The sequence below is a fragment of the Molossus molossus genome, unplaced genomic scaffold (genome assembly GCF_014108415.1).
Source record: "Molossus molossus isolate mMolMol1 unplaced genomic scaffold, mMolMol1.p scaffold_m16_p_16, whole genome shotgun sequence".
Lineage (NCBI taxonomy): Eukaryota > Metazoa > Chordata > Mammalia > Chiroptera > Molossidae > Molossus > Molossus molossus.
This window is the reverse complement of record NW_023425351.1, coordinates 14052168-14075663: the sequence shown is the minus strand read 5'-3', so window position 1 is coordinate 14075663 and position 23496 is coordinate 14052168. Positions and strand designations below refer to the sequence as shown.

The following is a 23496-nucleotide window of genomic DNA, read 5'->3' as shown; positions in this document are numbered from 1 at the left end:
TCAACATCATTAGCCATCAGAGAAATGCAAATCAAAACCACAATAAGATACCAGTTCACCCCCATTAGAATAGTTGTAATCAAAGACCAATAAGTGTTGGAGGACGTTGAGAAACTGGAACTCTCCTACATTGTAAAATGGTGCTGCCACTTTGGAAAAGACTTCGTCAGTTCTTCAAAAGGTTAAATGTAGTTACCACTTGACTCACAGGCGCATATCTAAAAAGAAACAAATGCCCACACAAAAACTTGTACACAAATGTTTCACAGCATGACCCATATTTAGTCAAACAGTGGAAACAACTCAAATATCCATCAACCAATGAATCAATAAGTAAAATGTGGTATATCCATGAAATGGAATGTTACTCAGTAATAAACAAGAATAAAGTACTGATGCATGTGACATGAACGAACCTTGAAAACATGAGGCTAAGGGAAAGAAGCCAGTCACAAAAGACCATGTATTATATGATTCCACTTACATGTGTCCAGGACAGGCAATTATAAAGAAAGTAGATAAGCCCTGGCCGGTTTGGCTCAGCGGTTAGAGCATCGGCCTGCGGTCCGGAGAGACCCGGGTTCAGTTCCCGCTAAGGGCATGTACTTCGGTTGCAGTTTGTCCCCGGCCCTGGTTGGTCGTGCGGGTGGCAGCCACTCGATGTGTCCCTTCACATCGATGTTTCTCTCTCTCTCTCTCTTCCTCTCTCTCCCTCCCACTCTATCTGTACAAAAAATGGAAAAATATCCTCAGGTGAGGATAAAAAAAAAAAAAAAAAAAGAAAGTAGATAAATAATTGCCTAAGTTTTGGGAAGGGGGGGAGGAAAGGTGGTGTTAGGAGGAAATGAAGAATGTGTGCTAATGGGTACATGTTTTTCTTCTAAGGTGATACATGTGTTTTAAACCCATTGTGGTGAAGGCTGCACAATATTGTCAATATATTAAAAATCACTTTAATATAGGTGATTTGATATATGAATTATATTACAATGTAGTTGCTATTTAAAAAGAGCTATGTGCCTGGCCAGTGTGGCTCAGTGGATTGAGAGGTTCCAGTTCAATTTTCGGTGAGGGCACATGCCCAGGTTGTGGGCTTGATCTTGAGGTGGGGTGTAGGTGGCAGCTAATCAACGTCTCTCTCTCACATCAATATTTCTATCTCTCTTAAAAAAAAAAATCAATAAAAACATATTAAATGATTTCATGTTTTTAAAAAAAAAAAAAAAAACCTATGCCAGGACAAATAGCTATAGGATGAATGTTAATATTGACATGTACATTTAAAGAAGTGATATTAAAATTCCAAACTCTTAAGTATGCCTAGAAGTACTGAAATGCTTCTCACACAAGTATGTATTAATTTTTTGTCATGTCCTAATGTAATCCACTATTTTTAGAACAAGCACTACAAATCCAAGAATTTCTGAAACAATCTAGAAATTCAAATAGAATTTTACTCAAAATGAAATCACTTTTTATTCAAATAGAATCACATTTACCAATCAAGGTCCTATGGCTTAAAAGCATCTGAGCTGAGTTTTGGACTAAGACCAATGAGATGGATAGTTTGTCAGCAGTCATTAAAATTATACTCTAGACAGTGGTTCTCAACATTCCTAATGCCGTGACCCTTTTATACAGTTCCTCATGTTGTGGTGACCCCCAACCATAAAATTATTTTCATTGCTACTTCATAACTGTAATTTTGCTCCTGTTATGAACTGCCATCAGAAATATGTGTTTTCCGATGGTCTTAGGCAACCCCTGTGAAAGGGTCGTTCGACCCCCAAAAGGTCGCAACCCCCAGGTTGAGAACCACTGCTCTAGATCATGGTCCACATGAAGAAAAGGGACACAAACCATGTATTTTTGTTGATTTCTCTATTATTACATGTCTTTTATAAAACTATTCTTTAAATGAAACAAACTGGATTTTAAGGTGGGCATGAGAGCTTCTATACAATCCACCCATTACTGTACTGAACATTATTTTTATGTCATAAAGTGAAGTTGAGCTCTAGTTTCATCCCAGAGTTGCTTCACCTGATGAACTCCATACCCTTCACTGCCCATCTCTTCCTACTTCTGAGAATCACTTTGTTTCCTATGCCCATAGTTCAAGAACACTATGCCTTCAGAAAATTATTCAATATTTATGGATTTTAGTCACAGAATCCTTTAACCATGCCTTTCTTTAAAGGAAACCAGTTCTTTTTCATGCCATTTACTTAAGGCACCTTCCTGCCTAGTGAACGTACTGACCTAACTGAAACAAAGATAAGTGAGTGAAGGATACAGATCTTAGTAATGAGCCTTGGATCTGTGGTCCACCACACATCCACCCTCAACTTCAGTCTTCTCTGCCATTACTCCTCCACCCACCTTAAACTCTAGGTGGAAGACTCAACAGACAACTCTGAATGTCTCGAACTTTCCTTCCATGTTGTTGCTCACATTAAATACTGCCTTCCTCTCACCCCCATTAAGTCTTTACTTTTTCATCCTTTACTTTTTTTTTTTTGAAACCCAGAGAAAAAGCCCAGCTCCTTATGTAGCCTTTCCTAACACTCGCGTAACACTAGGAAGTGCTGTAGGCTCTGACACGCATGTCCGCAGTGGCACACGATCATCACAGCACTGAGAACAAACACAAAGGACGGACGCAGGGTTCACTTAATTTTGTCTCCCCTTGTAAAATATAAGATCTGTCCAGATTAGGTTTGTACAATCTTAAAAGATTACAGTAGTCATTTATTAAAAATATTTATCTCCTTTTAAGTTAATCAATTTTAATGTAAACATTCAATAGGGCATCTTTCCCATTGCTCCCAAGATTTCATCTCTTTCTGCTGCTGTTGGCATAGGTGGCTTCACTCCATTCTGTCTTCTGTGAATCATGATGGAATTCTGTATGTAGGTATAAAAAAAGAGAAGAAACCAAAATCAGTCATATAGTAAATGCTAATCATTTTCTTGTAATTTGCCATTGCTTCCTCAAAAAGGAAATTATGAAAACCAAGTATAAAAAAAACCCCAAACAAATTGTAGAACTTCAGATTAAGTTTTTAAAGAATTAACAATGAAACAGAAGTGACTATTCCCACAGGAATATGTTAGCAATTGGGATGGGGATATGCTGTTTAACTACAAGAGCACAAAGTACAGTCCATCAATGAAACCATCAGTTCATTTAGCAGAGAGAAATGAAGTAGTTGGATCCAGTGCTCAGAGAAACAGAAATTATATACCAATGTCTCAAGAAAAATGGGACCATTTAAACTATCCTGGGTGGCGGAGGGAGAGGAGGATGCAGAAATGGAAGTGTAATACGTGATATGGCAGGGCATATGGTTATTTCCAAGAGAAATAAAATTATAACAAAGTTATTCTTTTAGGGCTGCAGATACTTATATACAGTCGTCCCTCGCCACTTCGCGCTTTGACTTTCGTGGCTTCACTCTCTCACGGTTTTTTCCAATACTATACTACATCTGAAAACCCGCGAGAGTGTGAAGCCGCCAGTCTCGAAGCGGGAAGTGGCCGGGAAGTGGCGAGGGAGGACGTATATAGAGAATCCTACTTCGTGGAAATTGATCGCGGTACAGACTGGAACTGATTAACCGTGATAAATGAGGCCGACGGTACCTAGAAAGACCCACCTATATTAGAACTGCATCCTTATACCCTGGAGTAGGATGAGGCAACTAAGAAGAGCTCTCAGGATTGTTTAGGGCTAAAATAACACACTGAGGACAAAGTTGAAAAGTTAAGTCTTACCTACAGCCATCCCAAAGAAAGGACTGTTAGTTCCGATTCATTCCAGGCGTCAGTTCCAAGCCTAAGAGATGAGTTGGACTATCTCATCTAACCAAGCTAGACTTACCCAGAATTTCCGGCAGTTTTTGTACTTCAAGAAGTAATTAGAACACCTTTCCCTGTCATAGTTATTTTCATCCATACATCTGGCAGAAGCATCAGATTCCTTAAATATGTAAGATAGGCATCATTTAAGAGGTGGAATGGGATCTAAAAAAAAACCAAAAAACTTCTGAAGTTGCTTTCCCCACAAAGCAGCTAATATGAAATAGTTGCTTTTTGTCCGTTTTATCTTTCCAACTATCCCGAGCATTCATTCTGCTCAGGGCAGACATCTTCCTTTTCATAGTCCGGGTCAGTTTTTTTGAATATCTAATCACAGGAAGTTGAGCTGAAACAATGACTAAGATCATTTAACCCAGTAACCATTTAACAAAGAAGCTGAGGCAAGGTGCAATGTGCTCAAAATCACTGCTGCACAACTAGAATCAAAATTGTCTCCTGACTCAAGAGTACAGTTCTCCTGCTCTTTCAAGTTCTCACTTTGACTTGAATGTTTGATGTTAATGCTAGTTTTCACATCCTAAGTAAATTGCTAACAATGGGTCTACATCAAGGTAACTTAAATTAACACCATCTCAATGTATTTTTGGCTATCGTTCACTTCATTATGCAAGTAAATACACTATTGTGTAAGCAATTTTAATAGATATCATTAAGATCACTTCAAAAATCAAAGTGAGAAACACAAGGCTATGAGTTCAAAGGATGGTAGCTTCAATTTGGGAAATAGACTGGATAACAAACTTCAACGTAAAAGGTATGATTCTGAGAGGTCACCACCTAAAGGAAAGCTTTAACTAAATGGATAGGTAAGTTGCTTCATAGATCTAAGAAACATATTCTATCCAAAGAGACTTAATAAAGCAGCTGAAAACATCTAATATACAGAACAATCTAAATTTATATGCCAAATAATTAATGAATGTGTATATTTGAAAAATCCATATAGGATCAGGGAATATCATTTTCATACCATCAGAATGATGATTACATTATTCAAGGGTGACAAAGCCAGAAGTAATGCTAGTTATACCAAATAAATGTCAATAAAGCTTATTATTCAACAAAACATTTTGTTTATATACCTTTGTGAAAACCTTTAGACTTTAAATAGACTAATTCTATATTAGTCCCTTATTCTCAGCCAAGTGGTTTCAAGGACATGATGAAATTATTGCCATTAAACCATAAATTTCAGTGACAATTTAAAAATATCATACTTTCCATGTTTAAACTTTTTTCAGTGTTACATATGCATATTTAACATTATAGTGACAACTAAATGTTTGCATAATATATACATAAGGAAAACGTAAAAGAGACAAATCTTTGTTACCTAAATTATGCATATCTAAAAAATGCTCCAGTAAAATAAGGATACGTTGGTTACAAACATTTTTTTGTACAGAAATAACTTTAAAAAGAATGGCAGAAAACAGAAACAGATTGGTAGATACAGAGAACAAACTGATGGTTGCCAGAAGGAACGCGGCTGGGAGGGTGAGTGAAAATGGTGAAGGTAAAACTTCCAGTTACAAAATAAATGACTGACAGGGATGTAATGTACAACACAGGGAATATAGTCGTAATACCTTACAGTGACACATGGTTATATTAGACTTATTGTGGTGATCACATCATAAGGTATATAAAGTCAAATGTACACATGAAACTAATACATGTCAATTATACTTTAATAAAAAATAACTAAATTAATTAAATATAATAAATGAAAAGAGTTTAAAAAAGAGATCTAAGTGAATATTTGCTGGATTTCTGGGCAGGAAATATACTTTTTAAATCCCATTAAAATTAAAAAGCAAATAAACTGAGAAACAAAGAACTGCAGAAAACAGATGCCCACAAAATCAGAAGAGGCCTGTTTTCCCAACTTAACACTCATGAAAATTAAAAGCCAACCACCTTACCAACAAGCAGGGATTTATGTCAGGATCTCTCAGTCTCCGGGCTACCATTGGCATCCTAACAGTCTTCTTACTGAGGATAGCAGATGTAGGGGAAAAGAGCTATACGGTGGATGACATAAAATAAATCAATAAATCTCATTAGCCCCATAAGTACTTGAAAATTGATTTTAGCATAATGATTACCTAGTGAGGAACTTCCTGCAACCTCTGTATTTTGAAAATAAGGACTCGGATATATTGTTCCTTTGCATTGCCATGGTGCCTCCACACAAAGGCCATATTTAAATGCATCCACTGAACCCAGCTGGTGTGGCTCAGTTGGATGAGCATCATCCATATCCCAGGAGGTTGCTGGTTCCATTCCTGGTCAGGGCACATGCCTAGGTTTCAGGCTCAGTCCCCAGTTGGGCATATGCAGTAGGCAGACAATTAATGTTTCTCTCTCACACTGATGTTTCTCTCTCTCTACCTCTCCCTTCCTCTTTCTGAAATCAACAACAACATATTATAAGAAATAAAATAATGCATCTACTGAAATTTGATTATAATGTCCAAAAAGAAAGATGGTTCAGCTATAATTCAGTTTTAGTTTATGCTTATTTCTAAAGGTTAAGCAATTAATTATACTAACAAAACCTAAGAATACTGTATGCACTCTCAACTTTAGGAAAAACATTTGTTAACTAAAGAACATGAATGCCTATTCTGTGGCCAATATACCAAAAAACAAACTTACTACTTAGTTGACATTTTGAAAAATTTTTAATAAGTATCATCTTCTATTTAATTGATTCTTCTGGATTGAAGAAGTGCTACTGTCTTTCATTAATCTTTCAACTCAAGCCTTACAGATATAGCCTACAGAAGTCTTTATTGATTAAAGGTGATAATGTACAGCACAGGGAATACAGTCAATAATACCCTACAGTGACACATGGTTATATTAAGATTTATTGCTGTGATCACATCATATAGCAAAATGTCGAATGTTGTACACTTGAAACTAAGAGCCTAAGAGCCAAAGAGCCAATCAGTTATTACAAGTCAAGTCATATAGTCATATAATAAGTATATCAACTGTATCCCAAGACAATTGCTCTCTTTAATGGAGTTCAACTGGAATTAGTATGCCTATTATCTTCAGAGATGTCACAGGAATGAAAAGAAAAAAATTTTCAAAAAAACAACAGTTAACAAATATTTCAAAGTGATATTTTTGTTCAATATATTGTATACCATGGATGAGTTACCCACAAATATTTTTAAATGCTCTGCTCTGAGTTTAAAGAGCTGTTTTTATTTATATTCCCTAAACCTGTTCTAACTTAATCATCTTCCACTTAAAGATGGAAGGAGAAGACAGCAAACAATGTAGCATGACCTACAGAACTCCACAGAAAAAATGTCAGCGTAACCACACAGAGGTGAGAATTTTTGTATGAAATAGTTTCTACTTTACTTGCCCAATATGTCATGTTAAAATAAAATAAAGTATATTCAGGAAAAATAATCAAACCCCACAGGCTCCTGAAAAGTGGAGGTATTCGCAATCAAATGTCACCTAGTTTGATTTCTTCTATTATGAGGTTGTCCAGGCTAAAAGAGACTAACTTTTGTAAGAAGGATGGAGAAAAGTTTAGTCATTCTGGAGTCCTTTAACTTTTCGTACCCACTATGTAATTCTTTTATTTTACAATTTTCATTGAACAATACATGAGTATACCTAGCTAACAGAAACAACTTGGCAAAGGGATATTCAAGATGCTGTTCAAGTAAATCTAGAAGCATCTTCCTCTATTGAACACAATTCTTTTCCAGGCTTGATCTTCCAGAGATATGATGGTAAATGTACAGCCTTGCTTTTCATATCTATCTTACTATGTGAGAACACAGAACTCTGCTTAGCTGGTCATATTCCTTGAATATAATCACAACAATCAGACACAGACAAAACTCAGGTTGCATGCCTTACGTGAAAGTGTCCTACTCTGCATTTTATTATTATCATTAGTCAGGAGTTCTTTAAAAATAACACCTAGATAACATTACATATACCTGAATTAGGTTTGCAGCATGAGCTTATTAACATTGCATTTCCTTTCCCCTACGAATTCTAAATACAAGTCAATCTAAGTTTGGATTCTGAATGTCACTTTCTTTGCATAAATTCCTCCTGTGTAAATTGGAAATGTCAATTTACAGTGAGAAGCAAGGCTGAAGGGCAAGATCGAGTGTTCCACTAGAGAGGCCTCATCTACTTCCTTTTCTGAGGGTACTAAACAAAAGGTACAAAGCTCTACTTGCCAGAAAGAAAACCAAAGAGTTGAAGGAGGGGTCTCAAAGCACATTTAAGGAACAACTCTAAAATTTTCTCTAAAGAGCAAACTGCTTTAAAAAGTATTTGATTTCCCATCACATCCCCACTCTCCAAGTAGCTTTGAAAGGGAAGCGGTAAGGGGCCTTACGTCTAAGTCCGCAGGCTCTGTGGTTCTGACAAAATGCAGGTGCAACTATCGGGAAGGTGATAAATGTCATATGAGAACCTAAACCCCTTCACCCACTGCTGGGTGCAGAGAGACAGGGTCAGGAAGTCAGGGTGGCACACCGGAGGGAGGCGGGGAAATCGAATGGAGTAACTGGAGAGACGGAAGTCTGATGAGACCTCGCTGCCTTCCGCGATGCTGCCTATCTAACCCTGGACGGCGGGCACAGGTGAACACACCTTGCTTCGACCTTCAACGGTTCCCAGAGGGGCAGGGGGCGAGAAAAACGCAGGAACCTGGGTGTAGGTGCAGGCAATTACGCTTTAAAGGCTGGGAAGGAGGCTGAAGAAACAGTTGTGGTTGCCTGGGCACGGGTCACTTTCCTCGTCCCCAGCCCGAACAGTCTCGTATCGCGGGGAGCAGCGTGGGGTAGGTGCCCGCGCTGTGGTGAGGCCTGGTGGAAGCGGCTTTGCGCGGAAACGTATTTGGGCCCCATGGCGGCTCGATGCAGCCCTCTATGCCCCCATCCCTGCAGCCGTCACGGAACAAGGGTTGCGGGACCACTCACCTCGGGGAGCCGCTCCACCAGGGACCGAACAGTCTCCAGCTCCAAACACGTCAATAGCTCACGCAGCAGGACCTTAAATAGCGCGCATCCCAACATGCTGCCCCCGCTCCCCGGCGGCCGCCGGCCCAATCGTCGCGCGCCGCCTCCAGACTGACAGCCGAACGAGGCCCTGCACGGCGGGGGCGGGAGGATCTCGCCCCACCCCCAGCTGGCGGGAGGAGGGCTGAGGCGGGAGGAATGGGCGGTGCGGTGCGCGCGGCCCCGCCCTCCCCCGCCCCGCCGCGCCCCCCTCACCGCGGCCCGCCTCTTAACACTTCTGATTGATCGGCGTCTCCACCCGCCAGTCGACGGGCCGGTTCCTGGCGGCGGTGGCGTCTAGTGGCCAGACCTAGGGCGGAGTGCGCGCGGGGAGGGGCGGGTGCAGCGGCGGGCGGGTACCAGGGGCGGGCCGGCGGGAGGCGGGGGCGGTGGCCGAGCAGGCCCGGGGAGGCGGCGGTGGGCGCGACGTCGGCGGCGGCGGCGGCGGCGGCGGCAGCTGCAAGTTGGGCTGCAGGGGCAGCGCATACACTACAATGGCTGCTGGAAAGAGGCGTAAGGAAACAATTTCCAGGCCCGCCGCGTCCAGCCCGAAATATGAGAAAAAAATTATTAGAAATTCCGCGGGCGGTGTAAAGGCGGCGGACGGGCCGGAGGGAGGATGTTAAAGCCCCGCGGTGAGTTCTCCCGGGGTCCGGGGCGGCGGAAAGGCGTTTAGCGGGAGAAATATCAGGGTTATTTAAATTATGGGACTAGCCGAGGGGGCAGAGGAGCAGCGGCGGCGGCAGGAGGAGGAAAAGTTTGTGCTACTCTCAGCCCCTGCTCAGGACCCCAGAGAGAAAAATAATAATAAAAAATAAAATAAAATAAATAATTGAGGGTGTGAGGACTCCCGAAGTAGCTTCTGACAGGGCAGGGGGCGATGCGGCTGGAGACCCAAAGGTGAAGTCGGTGGGAAAAAAAAAAGAAAAAAAAAAAAAAAAAACCTTTATTCAGGGTCTGGAAAGTTTGAAAAGTTTTCCTCCTCCTCCTCCTCCTCCTCTCTGGTGCTGTGAATATTGTGACAGCGGCAGCGGCAGCAGCGAGAGCGGAAGACATTAGAGACCCGAAAAATAAGGGAAAAATTAATATAAATTCAGTTTTGAGAGTAAACTCTCCGCATTTTCCACCAAAACATCCCGGGGGAAGGTCGCTTCCCAAAGGGCCTGGCGGAAACCCGCAGTCGGCAATATTTGGGGGGCACTTTGAGTGACTTGGGGTAACTTTGCCCCTCTTTCAAAAGAGGTTTTTCTTTTTTGGAGAAATGAATTTGTTTTTGCCCTTTCCTCAGGTGGGCGAGTCGGGGTCCCGGTGCGGGGTCTTCGGGGAGGTGTGAACCCTGGATGTGTGGCTGCGAGGGGGGGGTAGGGGGAGGGGGTGCTAAATGAAAGCAGGAGATCTGCACAGAGCAGGGACAGCTTGTTGTCAGTATCATAAACAACCAAAATGGAGGGAGAACTCAGGCATATAACCAAATAAAAATTTTTAAAAAATCGCAAAAAATCCCTAAAAATCCGGGATGCTCCCCCTTTTTTTGCTAAAGGTAAAAGTATGAACCGCCTTTCCCCTGAAGTCCATTTTGACTTTGCAGGGACCAAGGAGTTAATATTTATTTATTTTTTAAAACTTTCGAAGGGCAAAAGCCTTTTATAACTCAACCGACAATGAGAAAACGTGAAAATCCGATGCAAGAGAAGGAGGGGGAGGAAGGGGGGAGGTGGTAGTGCAGAAACTGCTAAACTTACTGGTAATGTGGACTGATCTAAGATAAGATAAACACTATATTTGCTATTTTATAACTCTGTTTTAATGATCTTTGCGGTTTGGGGGGGGTTGGTGGGAAAAAAAAGTGATGCCATTTTTCTTAATAGAGTTAATATGTGTGATTGGAAGAATAAACCTTTCCGGCTTTAGATTGCATTTTCGTCGCATTTATACTTCAGGTTTTGTTAGTGGCTCCCTCCTTTATTTAAACTAGGCTCTACACAGGAGGGGTAGAGAGGTGATGTTGCACTGAGAGACTGGAGTGCGAGACTGGAGCACCTTTTGGGGAGGGGTAGGGAGTTGCTTGGCTCTCCCTTCTTGACACATTTGCTTCACCTGTTCATCCTCAGTAAAGAATGTTAAGCTGATGTTTTCTGGTTTATGTATATAAAAGCATGGTGCCTCTTGCATCACATTGAAGCTAATGGGAAAGTGCTGCTGATGTTGGTTCCACGTGGGATATGGGACAGAGCAGGGCATTTTAAAGGGACAGCTTCTCTTTTCCTATGATTTTCATCACCTACACAGAATCACTGTCTGAGGACCAAAAGCAGAGGTGCTGGGAGGGTGTATGGTGATGGAAGAACCTTCTTTCCATTACTCAAGTGCGTCCACCTTAAGGAGTGATAGAGGGAAAGGAGGGATAAACAAGCTCAACAGAAGATGGATATTGTGTAGATTAATTTGTTTCCAAATTGTTCTTTTGTGTAACAAGCCCTCCCAGGAACTTTTCATGTTATGTTGCTTTGCTTTGGAAGCTGATTTTGGAAGGAATTGTGGAAAAATGGAAATAGTTTAAGGTGTGTGGTGTAATGGTATAGCATTATTGAACAGTTATGAATTCTGTGCAGTGAGATCAAAGAGCTGTGTATGCCCATAATGTGATTTTACAGCCATTTTGTAAAAAGCTGTAAAATACCTAATATTCAATTTGGCTTAAGGTACAACGAGGACTTCTGGTTGAAAACTAGACAGAATGATGGAGATTCTTTAACACTGCAAGCAGTGAGCATTTCTTTAAGGGGGAGGAAAAAAAAGCACATACACCAACACCATGGAAAAGTTTACGAATACCCATTTTTAAAACCCATCCTATACATGTGCAGTAACTCTATGCCTTTGAAATTACAAGACTTTTGAATACTCATACCTATCAGTTTGCATCTTAAGTTAATTTACTTGTGTTATTTAACAGAAAAGGTTTACTGAGCACAAACTACTGTCACTTTAAATGGTTTAGATTTCTACAATATTTTCAAAATTTTAAATATGTAAATTATTAGCTGTATTCTATTTGGGATTAAGGTTAATCTTGAATAAAAATTACTTGTGTTCTGTTTTCCACAGGTATAAGGAGTGTCTAGAATAAATGCCTATTTTCCTTTGTTTTTATGATTTATAGAAATGGATTAAAAATAGGGCTAGATATTTATACTTCCTATTGAGAATATTTTTTCTTGCCATACTGTACAAACAAATTATTATTTTGGAGTCTATTGAATGTTAACTTGTGTTCACAACTGAGCTCTTATCTGCACCTTTCTGTAAATACCTCCATAACAGCATTACATCCGTCTAATGTTTGAGTACATCATCTTGTGGCTTCTGATTTTGGAAGCAATTACAACTTTATAAGAACTCATTAAAAATTGTTCCCTTGAACCACTGTTAAATCAAAATTGATTGGAAAGTGATTAAACTATCAATGCAGAAGAGAAACTTACTTAATCCCCAAAATAGTCTTCTGTCCAGATATTTTAGAATGTTATTAATACTTGTAAGACCTTTGAAATTTATTTTACATTTTTATTGTATTTTAGCTCAAGACAGGAACATTGACTATAAGTAGTCAGAATTAGTCTATGTGTTTAAAATAAATGAGTCTTTTAGATCTTGAATAGTTGCCTCTTTGACAAACCAGATACTAATGTCAATAAATTCAATTTCTGTAAAAGTGAAGGAAAAGTAATACTTTCAATTATTTTAAACCATTGAGTTAATCCGGCTGTTTGGACCCTTCAAGTTACGGTTATTGTTAACCTAAATAAAAGTGCTGGTATTGTGGAGTTCTATCTCTCAGAAAAGGTGATGTAAAACTTTCTTCAGGTTTGGGTTTGTCATAACTAGTTACTTGTCTGAATTAGGAAATGCACTCTCAGTGCACAAGTATAAAATCTGTAATTCCTTAGGGAGTTTTTAGATAGGGCACAGCACAATATCTAATTTGAATTGGTTGTATTGAGCTTTTTTAATGCCTTAGAAATACATCTGTTGAACATCCTTTTTCTGAAGCTACAATTAAATTATACCAATTTATAGAAATAATCTAAGGATATTGTATACTCAAAATCTATATATCAGTTAGAAAAACCTAATAGATTGAGATTCTTATTTGAAATGTATATGCCTAATTTAGCTATTTGCTATAAGGAATTTAGGTGCTGTGGAAAATGATTTATAAATCTGGACTAATACTGATAAAATTCTATTATCTGTATATTTCTTATAACCAACATATTTTAATATGCAGACATAGCTAAATAAGTGAATTTGCTTTTATCAATATAGTTTAAAATTTTAAGAATGCTCTGTGGTTTAATATTACGCAAAGGTGGAGGATTTTTCCTTCATTTTTAACAGAATCTTGGTTGTTACTGTATACATTTTGTTTTGGTATTCTGGAAATTTTCTTTCTCGGGATTTAATTGTTATTTGGTAAGTTAAATGTAATGTGCCTGTATTTGATATTTGAAAAGCCAGATAACCGAAACATAACTATAACTATCTTTGAAGCTTTGTTTCAATAATCATTTGCCTCTTGAGCTGTGTAATCAAAATATTGGTTCCTTCTAGGAATGTATTAATCTTTTTATTTACAATACTGTTCTTTGGAAAATTAAGATATATGAAAAATTAGCTGTTACACACACACACACACACACACACACAGACACACACACTCTCTCTCTCTCTCTCTCTCTCTCTCTCTCAAAAAAAGAAAAAAAAAAAGAAAAGAGTTTTACTGAATAACTTGACTTCCACTGGAATATTTGTTCTTTTTGATGTGTTTCCAAATGTTGTAAGAAATAAATATATATTTTTTTCTCTTTATATTGATAATATCTTAGATTCTTTAGTTAAGTTATTTGAATAAGGCAAGAGTTTCAAAAGAAGGAAAGAGCAACTGAATGTGTTCAACAAACTCCAAGGTAGTGAATATGTTAAAGGTAAAAAGGGCTATAAATTGCCCCTTGAGTCATTTTTTAAATGTTTTAAGAACTTGACAGACACCTTTTGTAACACATCAAATACTTTGAAAATATATCAGACATAGCAAAAAAACAAAAGTGGACCTTTAATTTCTTTAATTTTAAGAGGAAGTAGGCAGCATATTTAACTAATTAGTAAGTGTTTAGGTAGCCTTGGAAAAGTATTTACAAATAAGTTAAATGTGAGGGCAGGGTGCATTGGATTGATGAACTGTAAAGTTAACTGTGATATTAGAGTTCATACATGGAAATTCTTTTTCATTTTACAATAAGACCACTTTGTAGGTAACTAATTTTTACTTTTTGTATTTATTGAAATACCTGAACCTGACATCTACTGTGTTACTAGTTTTCATTTATAACAGGACAACTTTTATAACTCATTAACAAATATAGTTTTTAAATATAATTTGAGAAATTAAACTGAAAAATTTAGATCAGATTTTACAAAAGTGTTGGTGTATAGTTTTTAACATCTGAAGTTATAAGAAATAATACATGAATGAAAGCCTAGTAGAAGTTATTACAGAGGCATAATTTGATTTTTACTTTTGAATCGCTTGGCCTGCTGCCCAGAGGTTTACATTCTGCTCACTGTGTACACCTGTCCCTGCCTCCTCTTTCTGTGGTGGTATTGACAAGGATGTGGTGATGTGCAACTACCAAGGGTGTTTTGGTATTTTTGTTTTCTGATTTTGTGTTTGCTGTTATTAAGGTGTGCAGGTTGTTGCTCTTTTTTATTAATGCTTATGAGAAAACAAAAACATTTTTATAAAACACAAATAATATATATCTCATTTTTAAATAGTGAAGTGGTATGATATTGCATGAAAATTGTTAGTATTTAAATGTCCCTGGATGTCTTGTAAACAGAGTTACTGCAGGATCATGGTATTAAACTAACCACAGTGTGTGTTAGGAATTTGAGATGACTACCTAAGAAATGTGTATGTGTATGTAGAATGAGTGAACTTAGGCAATTGTGTCCTAGGGTTAATAGGATAAGCAATTTGCTTGAAGTGTTTCTTTGCATTTTTTAAAGTAAAAACTATTTCTAAAAACATAGAAAACAGAAATGTGAAGGTGTGAGAAAGCAAAAATGTTCTTTTTTGATGCCTTTTAAAAATTAAGAGTTTTATGTAATAAAAGTGTATATAAGAGCTTAAGTATGGATTAAAATGCCCAAAGTTGATGGGAAAGAACTAGGTGAATGAGAATTTCAGAATCAAATATTAATCATGTTAATTTTAAATTTTGACTTATTTGGATAAAGAATAACTAACTAAAAAGCAAAAATAGTAATAAATTTACCCCCTTCTAAATATGAGTGATAACTGGAGGAACTATGAGAGTATTTTGATACAAATTGCTCATTCTGTGATAACCTTTTAAAAATTAATTCCCCTAAAGCTTTTTCTCTATATCTTCTTAGATTTGAATTAAACTAAATTAAATTCTAAGAATAATTTGTAGGGGTTATTTGGAATTATTAATTTTTAAATAAGGAAAAATAATTTTCTGTTATTTTTTAAAAGATTTTAGAAATTAAATCTTAGAAACCATTGAAAATTATTTTCTTCATTCTCCATCAGAAAGTTTAAAACTTTTTGTTAAGTTAATGAAATAATTTTAAAACCTTAGTCTAACAGCAATGTACTTTGTGGACTTTGTTAGGGCAAATTAAACTAATTTCTTTCAGACTTAATAACATTTAAAAAGCTTTTCTTTCATAAGGTAAAGATAAAAACATTCATGAATAAAGTTCTTAATTTCTGGAATGTTTTTAGGTGTATGCTGATGATAAAAGAAATTTTTTTCTTCCTATTTGTTAATTAGCAATTTATTTTTCTGAAGGAGAATCTAGACCTATTATACTGTTATGTTCGAGAATATAAGTTTCCTTTAATATTAGAAAATATTTTGAGGTTAAAGGAGGCATCTTTTCTTATAGGGAGACTGAATCCTCTATAGATTGTGAATGATTTGCCATTGCAGAGGCTTGAACTCTTTTTTGAGAGTAAGAGACTCATTTTAGACTTTCAGTTATTAAATATTAGAATTATTGTCTCAAACCATCATTGGAATTGCACATGTACAATGTTGATTATTTGTGATATTTTATCTTTTCATTTCTGAGAGTGGGAATATTCTCAGATTAAATGCTGCAACAAAAGGGCTGCCATTTCCCTTTTTAAAAAATTATATCTTTTTAATAAATAGTTAGACATTAGAGCCTTTACTTTTGAGATGTATTTTTGGAGACTGTTAAACTAGAAATCAATTAAAGAATGAGGAAGTGATTTCCTTAGGCTAAAAGACAAAATTAGAAAATGTTTTAATTAATTTTATTCACTTGAAAGGTACATTAGTAGAAAGTTGATTCAATTGTTCTTGGTTAGGAGAATTTTAAGAACCTGAACTTGAAAGCTTAAGGTAGTTCAAATGTGCAGGTTCAAAATAGCATTATTTGAATTTTAGTCTGCTAGATTTTCTCAATAACTTGATTTTATTTCCTTGTATTGTCTTAATGATGGAATTACATAGAGCCCACATCACTTTTCATTAGGCTTATAATAGCTTTTATTTTTATCAACTTGAGGCAGTGAAATGAAAATACTCTTTTATATAAGTGTACATTCCCTTTCTTAATCTACTTTTTGCATTGCCTAAATGTAATTTCTCTAACTGTTCCATTCCAAAGAAGAGGAACTAGCTCCATTACTTTAAAACTGAATTTCTTCTAAATTTATAGTTTATAGGAGAGTTGTCATTTTACGTATTAAAATAAAATTTATTATAACCTTAGAAATAAATATTAATATGACAAACATATCAGATTTTAAGCTACATCTCCAACATGAATTTTCTTTCCTTGTACTTCTACAATTATTTTCTAAGTAATTCTGAGAAAATGTTGTTTTCTGTTTTTCTAATTTGTTATTGTCTGAGGTAATTTAATTGAGTAAAATTTCCATCTCAGTTATGTTTCTCTTCTAATATTAATAGTCTTTTATTTGAAAATCATGATTCAAATACATAGGGTTTTAGCATTAAAATAGAATTAGACATACAATAAAATAGGTTAATTAGACTAAGAGAGGTGGAAGCAACCCCAGTAGCTCTTATCTGAAAGAGTTTAAAATGTTTCAAAGAAGGAAGGTGCCTATGAGTCTAGAGCACACCTCTGACAACAGTTGGTGATATTTTATGCTTTTCTTTTCTGCTTCATAAAACTTGAGCATGCTCAGCGCTACTGTCATGCAAACAAATAACTGATTTAACCATGCCCTGTGTAAAGTATATGTATCAGGTTTAGCTTTTAATGTAATTTGCTTTAGTTTACTTTTAAGACAAAAGGTATAAGACATATTTCTTAACAATAATTTGGCATATGTCACATTTTAAAGATACTACATATAAAATATATTATCATAATTACCCATATCAAAATGAAATATATTACTATCAGGTAATAGATTTAATTAGACATAGAATGGAAGCTTTAAATATTTAACTGGATAACTGATGTACTGCTGAAATATAGGGAATTTTAGTTAAAAGTTATTTTTGTACCTGAATCTATTTTTGTATGCCTAGAAGTTTGTAAACAAAGTGAATACATATAAAAGTCTGGCAGTTTGTACAAGTTTCTAAACATCTGTCCTTTGACAGTTAATGAAAATATGTTTTTCAAATACATGGACAAAATTACTTTGAAAATAATAATACACTCAATTATTATAGTTACTTTTCAAAGAAAAGTGGTAAATGGGTGAGTACTGTTTTATCTTCATTAATTGAATATCACTGTATTTGAAAATTTTAATCATTAAGCATTTAATACTCTTAGGGTATTTTACAGATGTAAAAAGTAATTTTACAGATGTTTTCTTTAAAAGGTGTTCTTTTTAGACATTATAACCTAATTAAGATAGTTATAAAACTTTAACTGCTTTTATTTAATAAGAGCATTTGTGTTCCCAAGATCATGTTATTCTTTTAAAAATTTTTATCTTGAAGCACTTTTAATCATAGCTCAGGTTATCTTTTAAAATATATACTATAAATCCAATTGCTCTATTTAAACATTGGATCTGGTGTAGTGCTTAAATTTTATCATGCTCAGTTCACCTTTTATCAGTCAGTGTAGGAAGAGGAAGAGAGAAAGCAATTGGTTTTGAAAGTGCAATTGATCACATTCAGAGGCTGACTCATGAGAGCTTTTCTAAGATACATGATACTTCTGCCAGAATTAAAAGGAATTTCTTAATTAAAACCAAAATACCCGTGTGTCTAAGAAGTGTTTTCATAATCAGATTTCAGGCACACTTGCATGCCTGCTTTGGCCATTCCCAGTGTTCTGCTTTTTGCACGCATTTTGTTCTCAGTGCTGCCACCCTGTGTATGGCAGTGCCTGCGTACTGAATGGACTAATTTCTGTGCTTTTCATCAAGCGTTTACATCCAAAACCCTTTCTGGAAAATAAGCATACATATTACAATAAATTTAAAAGATATTTTGGTATACTTTCCTTCCGTAGCTAAGGCTGTACTAAATCTAGAATTTTAAAAGTTACACAGTTCAGAAGGATAGTATTCAACAGCCCAAAATGAAATTTGGGACTTTTAAAAGGTAAAATACCTTTATCTGCTTCATCTGTCCCTTCACTAAAATAAAGTGGACTTGGAGTAGTATTTAAATATAGCTTGACATCGATCAAATGAGAAAGTGGAGCTTTGGGTCCTTTAAAGATATGAGAGATAAGATTTTTTTTTTATTTTAGCCAAGTTTTAGTTAAAAGTGTTCTCTATAAAAGCAAAACCAAAAATAAGCACAAAAAGAGACGGTTTCTATTTAAAAGAAAAAGAAACTTAACATGATTGGTTACATTATTCCCTGAATCATTAGCCAACATGACTTTCAAATTATATCATCCAAAGTATTTTGAGTATTAATACTGAGGTTAGCCATAAAATAATTTGGATAGATAGCAGTCTTTGCTTTTTACCTATATGATCTCATTACATTCACAGGAATCTTGAGAGATAGGAAGTGGAGGCATAATACGCATGCAAAGAGTAATGACTCCAGAAATTGGAATTCTTTCACTTTTTATAAGTAAGTCTTTAGAATGGACAGGCCATAGAAGCCAGTTAGTATACATTAATTTGCCAGCGTACACCTAAACCTTAGCCATGTTGAAGTCAACATTTACTTTAAAAATTTACTTGTTGTAAAAATAAAAGTTTCGTCTAGCCAGTTTGGCTCAGTGGATTGAGTGTCACCCCATGGACTGAGAGGTCCTGGTTCGATTCCTGGTCAGGGCACATGCCTGGATTGTGGGCTTGATCCCCAGTAGGGGTCATGCAGGAGGCAGCTGATTGATGTTTCTCTCCCTTCTCTCTCTCTCTAAAATATCCAGTAAAAACATATTTGAAAATAAAGTTTTCAGTCATAAAGTTGACACAGTAATTCAAGTTAGTGCTATATGTCTACTCATTTTTCAGATATACATAGGAATTGGGGGAAATTTTATAAACTTACTAAGTTAAAGGAAATTTTTAAAGATACAAACCTAAACTTTGTTTTACAGATTTGATGATCTTAAATAGGTGCAGTTTTATGAATTTTTGCTTTCAAATAGTTTTGTAGCAAAGCCATCTGATTTCAGGATAAGCATCTCTTTTTTAGTTTTTGCATGGCTTTAGTTGAATAAACTATAATTTTGTATTGTGACAATTGAACATATTATTTAGTTTCATTTTTAGATGTTAGGCTTTCAAGATAGAAATATCACTGATAATCTTACCACATAAGAGAATTGAAAGAACTTAATACAGTATATGATATCATTCCAGTAAGTCCAGAATTCCAAATTATGTTTAAAATCTCTGTTATGTTCACTTATGTATCTCCATAGGTTTAGGGGATTTAGCAACACCCCACATTTGACTGTGGCCACCCCTTTGACTTCGTGCAGCCTCCCTGCAGTGCTCTTCTCACGTTCCTGTTCATTTCTTAGCCGTCTTTGAGTCCTGTTTCAAACCGTCGTCTTTGTTCATACTTCAAATTGAAGCTGGGAAGGGGGAGAGAATTTCTGCCCCACTAGGGTACTTATATTTGCTTTCTACTTTTTCCTTGTCTTTTTTTCTTTTTTCTTACCTTTTGGATGATGGGTTGATAATATGAAAGAAATCACAAAGCTGTGTATTTTTAAATGCCAAATGAATATTCCGGACAAAAACTATAAGCACTCAACGAAGGAGAAGTGGAACTTGAGGTGAATTTTATAGAAGATGTGTGTTAAGAATAGGCAGAAAGAAGTGAGGATATTCAGGTGAAATAAATGATTCAGCAGAGGCAGAAATGTGCTTATTGTTCATGGCCACCAAGAAGACCAGTCTGACTGGAGAGGATGGTTTGTTAGGGAGCAGTTAAGGTAAGACTAGAAAGGTATGCTGAAGCCTGATTTGTGAACAACCTTGATTGGCAACCTGAGGAGTTTGCACTCTATGCTATAGAAGACATTGTAGCTTTTTGAGCAATAGAAGATGAGTTAGGAAAATTAAGTTGATTTAGTACTTTTTAGGTAGGTTTAATTTAAGTAGGTTTAGTACTTTTATTGTGGAGACCTAAACAAAGTGGACACATAGAGCAAGGAGTAGTTTATACCAACAGGTGAATCTGAGTCACAGAGGATGGCGGTCCTAGAGCAGATAATGGGAGGGAAAGCTAAGCACAAGGGAAGGATGACTGATCTTGTCATGCGGCACATGCTGGGTGCTCTTCTGTAGCTGGAGGGTAGGGTGTCAGGAGTGAGCAGAATGATGTTAGATGAGGCTGGACAAGGAGACTGGGGCCAGGGTGTATTGGATTTTGGTTACCACACTGAAAGGTTTTCATGTTGTTGAGAGAGGGACCCACTAAGATTCAAAGTAGGGTCTTCAGTGATATAAAGACACTATTTTAGCTGTGTCTCCATTCTCAGTCCCTTTGTTCAGTCCTCCCATCACTGACCCTCAGCACTTGGTTGAGTCTTGGGGAGAGTAGGTCTGGCTGGGGAGGCTGGGCCCCATGGCCTTGAGAGGCATTCATCATTGGTGCTGCTGGAGCTGACCAGGTTATTCTGGCCCACTCACCTCTCCCATCTTGGTATCACCATCTCTTCTCCATCTGCAAAGTATTCTTAAATCTCCCCCATCAAAAACAGAAGACCTTTGCTTTCATCCCGCCCCCTCCTCAAGTATCTTTCTTCCCATCAGTGCCAAACTCCCTAAAAGAGTAATCTGTGCCCAGTTTCTGTTGCTTTCACGTCCTCTTTAACCGATCCTGCCCCCCTCCCCCCATATTCTGTTTGAAGAGAACATCCATTAGTAACCCCCCACATACCAAACCTGGTGGCATCTTTTCCATTTTATTTCTGCTTGGCCTTTCTGTAGTACTTGACATATTTCTGAAAACTCCCTCCTTCCTGCTCTTATGGCCCTGCTGTTCTTTCCAGCACCTCCTTTGCACTCTCTTTTAATGGCACCTCTTCTTCTACTTGTTCCTAATGACCAGCATTTTGGCATTTCCCAGGACCCACAGAGTTCCCTGGTCTACCACCTCTCCTCTCTCAATGTACACTTTTCCTGTGCACCGCTACCTCACTGCTACCTCTCCTGTAGTCTCTTTGCCTTGCTTGCAGCTTTGTTCTTAGAAAGCTTCAGTCCTTACCCCTCACCTGGGCCCCCAGGCCCGTTTCTCTGTATACAGATACATCTCCACATCTGTGTACAGGACATCTGTCCTCCCATCTCATTCAGAGTGCCTGCCAGGGGTCAGTTACAGTGCCAGACACAAAGCCGGCTCTCACCCTCAGTGAGCAGAGGAGACAGACAGTAAACAGAGTTCTCTCGTCTTGTGGCAGGTAGTTTGAAGGAAATAAGAAATACAAGGCTGAAGAGTCTTGGGCACTTCAGGGATGAGGGACCCTTAGAAACAGTGGTCAGAGAAAAGGCGTTTTGATGAGGAACCTTTGTGTAGACACCTAAATGATAAGAAAGAGCAAGCTAGGAACAACCTAGAGCAGGCACTTCCAGACCCTGCCAGAGGAGCAAGGTGGGGCATGAAGCCAGAGAGCCGCCCTACTGGACCATCTTGTGCCCTGTCTGAGGACAGCCAGCCTAGACTGTGATTAGAACTCCTGAGCACAACATGAGTTGCCCTTTGTAGGCTAGATACCGTCTTTCATGACTGCCCTTTTCATGTGGTTAAAGGGAGAAGTCATCCCCTCCCTCAGGTATGGCACCTTGAGAGTGAAGCTCCATGGGACTAATGACCTCTCTACTCACACCTTCCTCATCTTCTTCCCCTGCTCCTTTGGAGCTCTGTGGCTTGGTGTGTCCCAGACATTTCCCTGCCTGCCTGTTTCTGGGATGGGTTGCTTGCATGGCCATCTCCATTCACTGCTCTGGGACATTGCTCCCATCCAGTGTGCATTCAGCTTTCTTACTGGGCTACAGCAGTTAGGGCCTGTGAGATTAGTCGTCCAAGAGGGTGTCTTAGGAGAGTGTCAAGGAGAACGGCAGGCAGCAGTGAGCCCCATATAGAGGCAACAAGAAGAGGCTTGGGTTGAGCCCTCAGGAGTCACAACCAGACTCCTGGTTAACTGTGAAGCACAAGACAGCAAGGTTGGGAGGTAAGGGAGTGGCTTGTCCCATCCTGCTGCTCCCTCCCACCCCATTTCCCCCTCCCTACATGGCCTGCACCCTCCCCAACATGTATAGATATGCCCCCCTCAGCACTGCCAAGCAGTCCAACCCTTACCCACAGCAAGCCTTTCAGATACCCCACAAAAAGCCAGAAATAGGCATTTGTATTGGGGGGGGGCAGGATGTACACACAACCAGAGCACCCAGGGCCAAAGGAGATCCAGAATTGGAGAGAGAGGAACACAGACCTAAACACAGAGGGGATGGGAGACATGTATGCCTGGAGACTGTATTATGTATGTATGTGTAAATGAGCGTTACTGTGTCAGGAGAGAGAAAGCAAGAGAAAGATATATAGATGGAGGAGAGACAACGGCACACCTGGCTCATACCCAGAGAGGGGAAAGAAAGACACACAGACAAGTCTTTTTGTCTCTCCCTTGCCTGGGGGAAGACATGGAAGTGCAGAGGGGTACTTACTTGCTCCCACAGGTGGGCTGGGGGGAGAGAGTGATTCACATTTAGAAGGTAGGAAAAGGTGAGAGGTGGAAGAAAGAGACAGACTCCAGGATGGGGAAGGGGAAAACACACACACACACACACACACACACACACACACACGGAAGGTGAGGGAGAGGTACACTCACACCAAGATGTGAAGGGAGGGAGACAGCGCTCGCTCACTCTCCCACTAGGGGTTGGGGAGAGGGACACATTGACACTAGGCACACTAGGATGGGGAAGGAGCTGGTCTCACACAGGCATCCAGAGAGTGGAAGAAACAGCCCTCCCCCCCAGTAGGGGAGATGCCACATACACATACACACCCTCAGCAGG

At 38.1% G+C, this 23496-nt stretch overlaps 2 protein-coding genes across 5 annotated transcripts in view; one reads left to right on the top strand and one right to left on the bottom strand.

Annotated features, from left to right (window-relative positions):
• Nucleotides 1-1769: 1769 nt before the first annotated feature.
• Nucleotides 1770-8964, bottom strand: CHCHD7 (coiled-coil-helix-coiled-coil-helix domain containing 7). 2 transcript variants are annotated; one of them, XM_036264097.1, is made up of 4 exons: nt 8859-8964; nt 5808-5906; nt 3884-3982; nt 1770-2907 (listed from the first exon to the last, which is right to left on the bottom strand). In XM_036264097.1, exons 1-4 carry the CDS (start codon nt 8952-8954, stop codon nt 2803-2805), a joined length of 399 nt encoding a protein of 132 aa, XP_036119990.1. In that variant the 5' UTR covers nt 8955-8964; the 3' UTR covers nt 1770-2802. The 2 variants fall into 2 exon arrangements, with proteins under 2 accessions (XP_036119990.1, XP_036119991.1); XM_036264098.1 differs by having other exon boundaries at nt 2797-2907; nt 3884-4026.
• Nucleotides 8965-9391: 427 nt separating this feature from the next.
• Nucleotides 9392-23496, top strand: part of PLAG1 (PLAG1 zinc finger) — a 44266-nt gene continuing 30161 nt past the window's right edge. For 2 of the 3 annotated variants that reach the window (XM_036264074.1, XM_036264067.1), the window contains exon 1: nt 9392-9571. The gene's annotated coding sequence lies outside the window, so the exon portion shown is untranslated. The remainder of the gene's footprint in view (nt 9572-23496) is intronic. The other variant, XM_036264068.1, reaches the window with a different exon arrangement.

Bases quoted from the DNA above. Each gene is read 5' to 3' on its own strand.
- CHCHD7 (XM_036264097.1), bottom strand. From the start codon at position 8,954: ATGTTGGGATGCGCGCTATTTAAGGTCCTGCTGCGTGAGCTATTGACG. The intron at 5,907-8,858 runs GTGAGTGGTCCC...TCCACCGTATAG, and splicing joins TGGTGGAGCGGCTCCCCGAG to CTCTTTTCCCCTACATCTGC. The intron at 3,983-5,807 runs GTAAGGTGGTTG...TACATATTTAAG, and splicing joins ACATAAATCCCTGCTTGTTG to GAATCTGATGCTTCTGCCAG.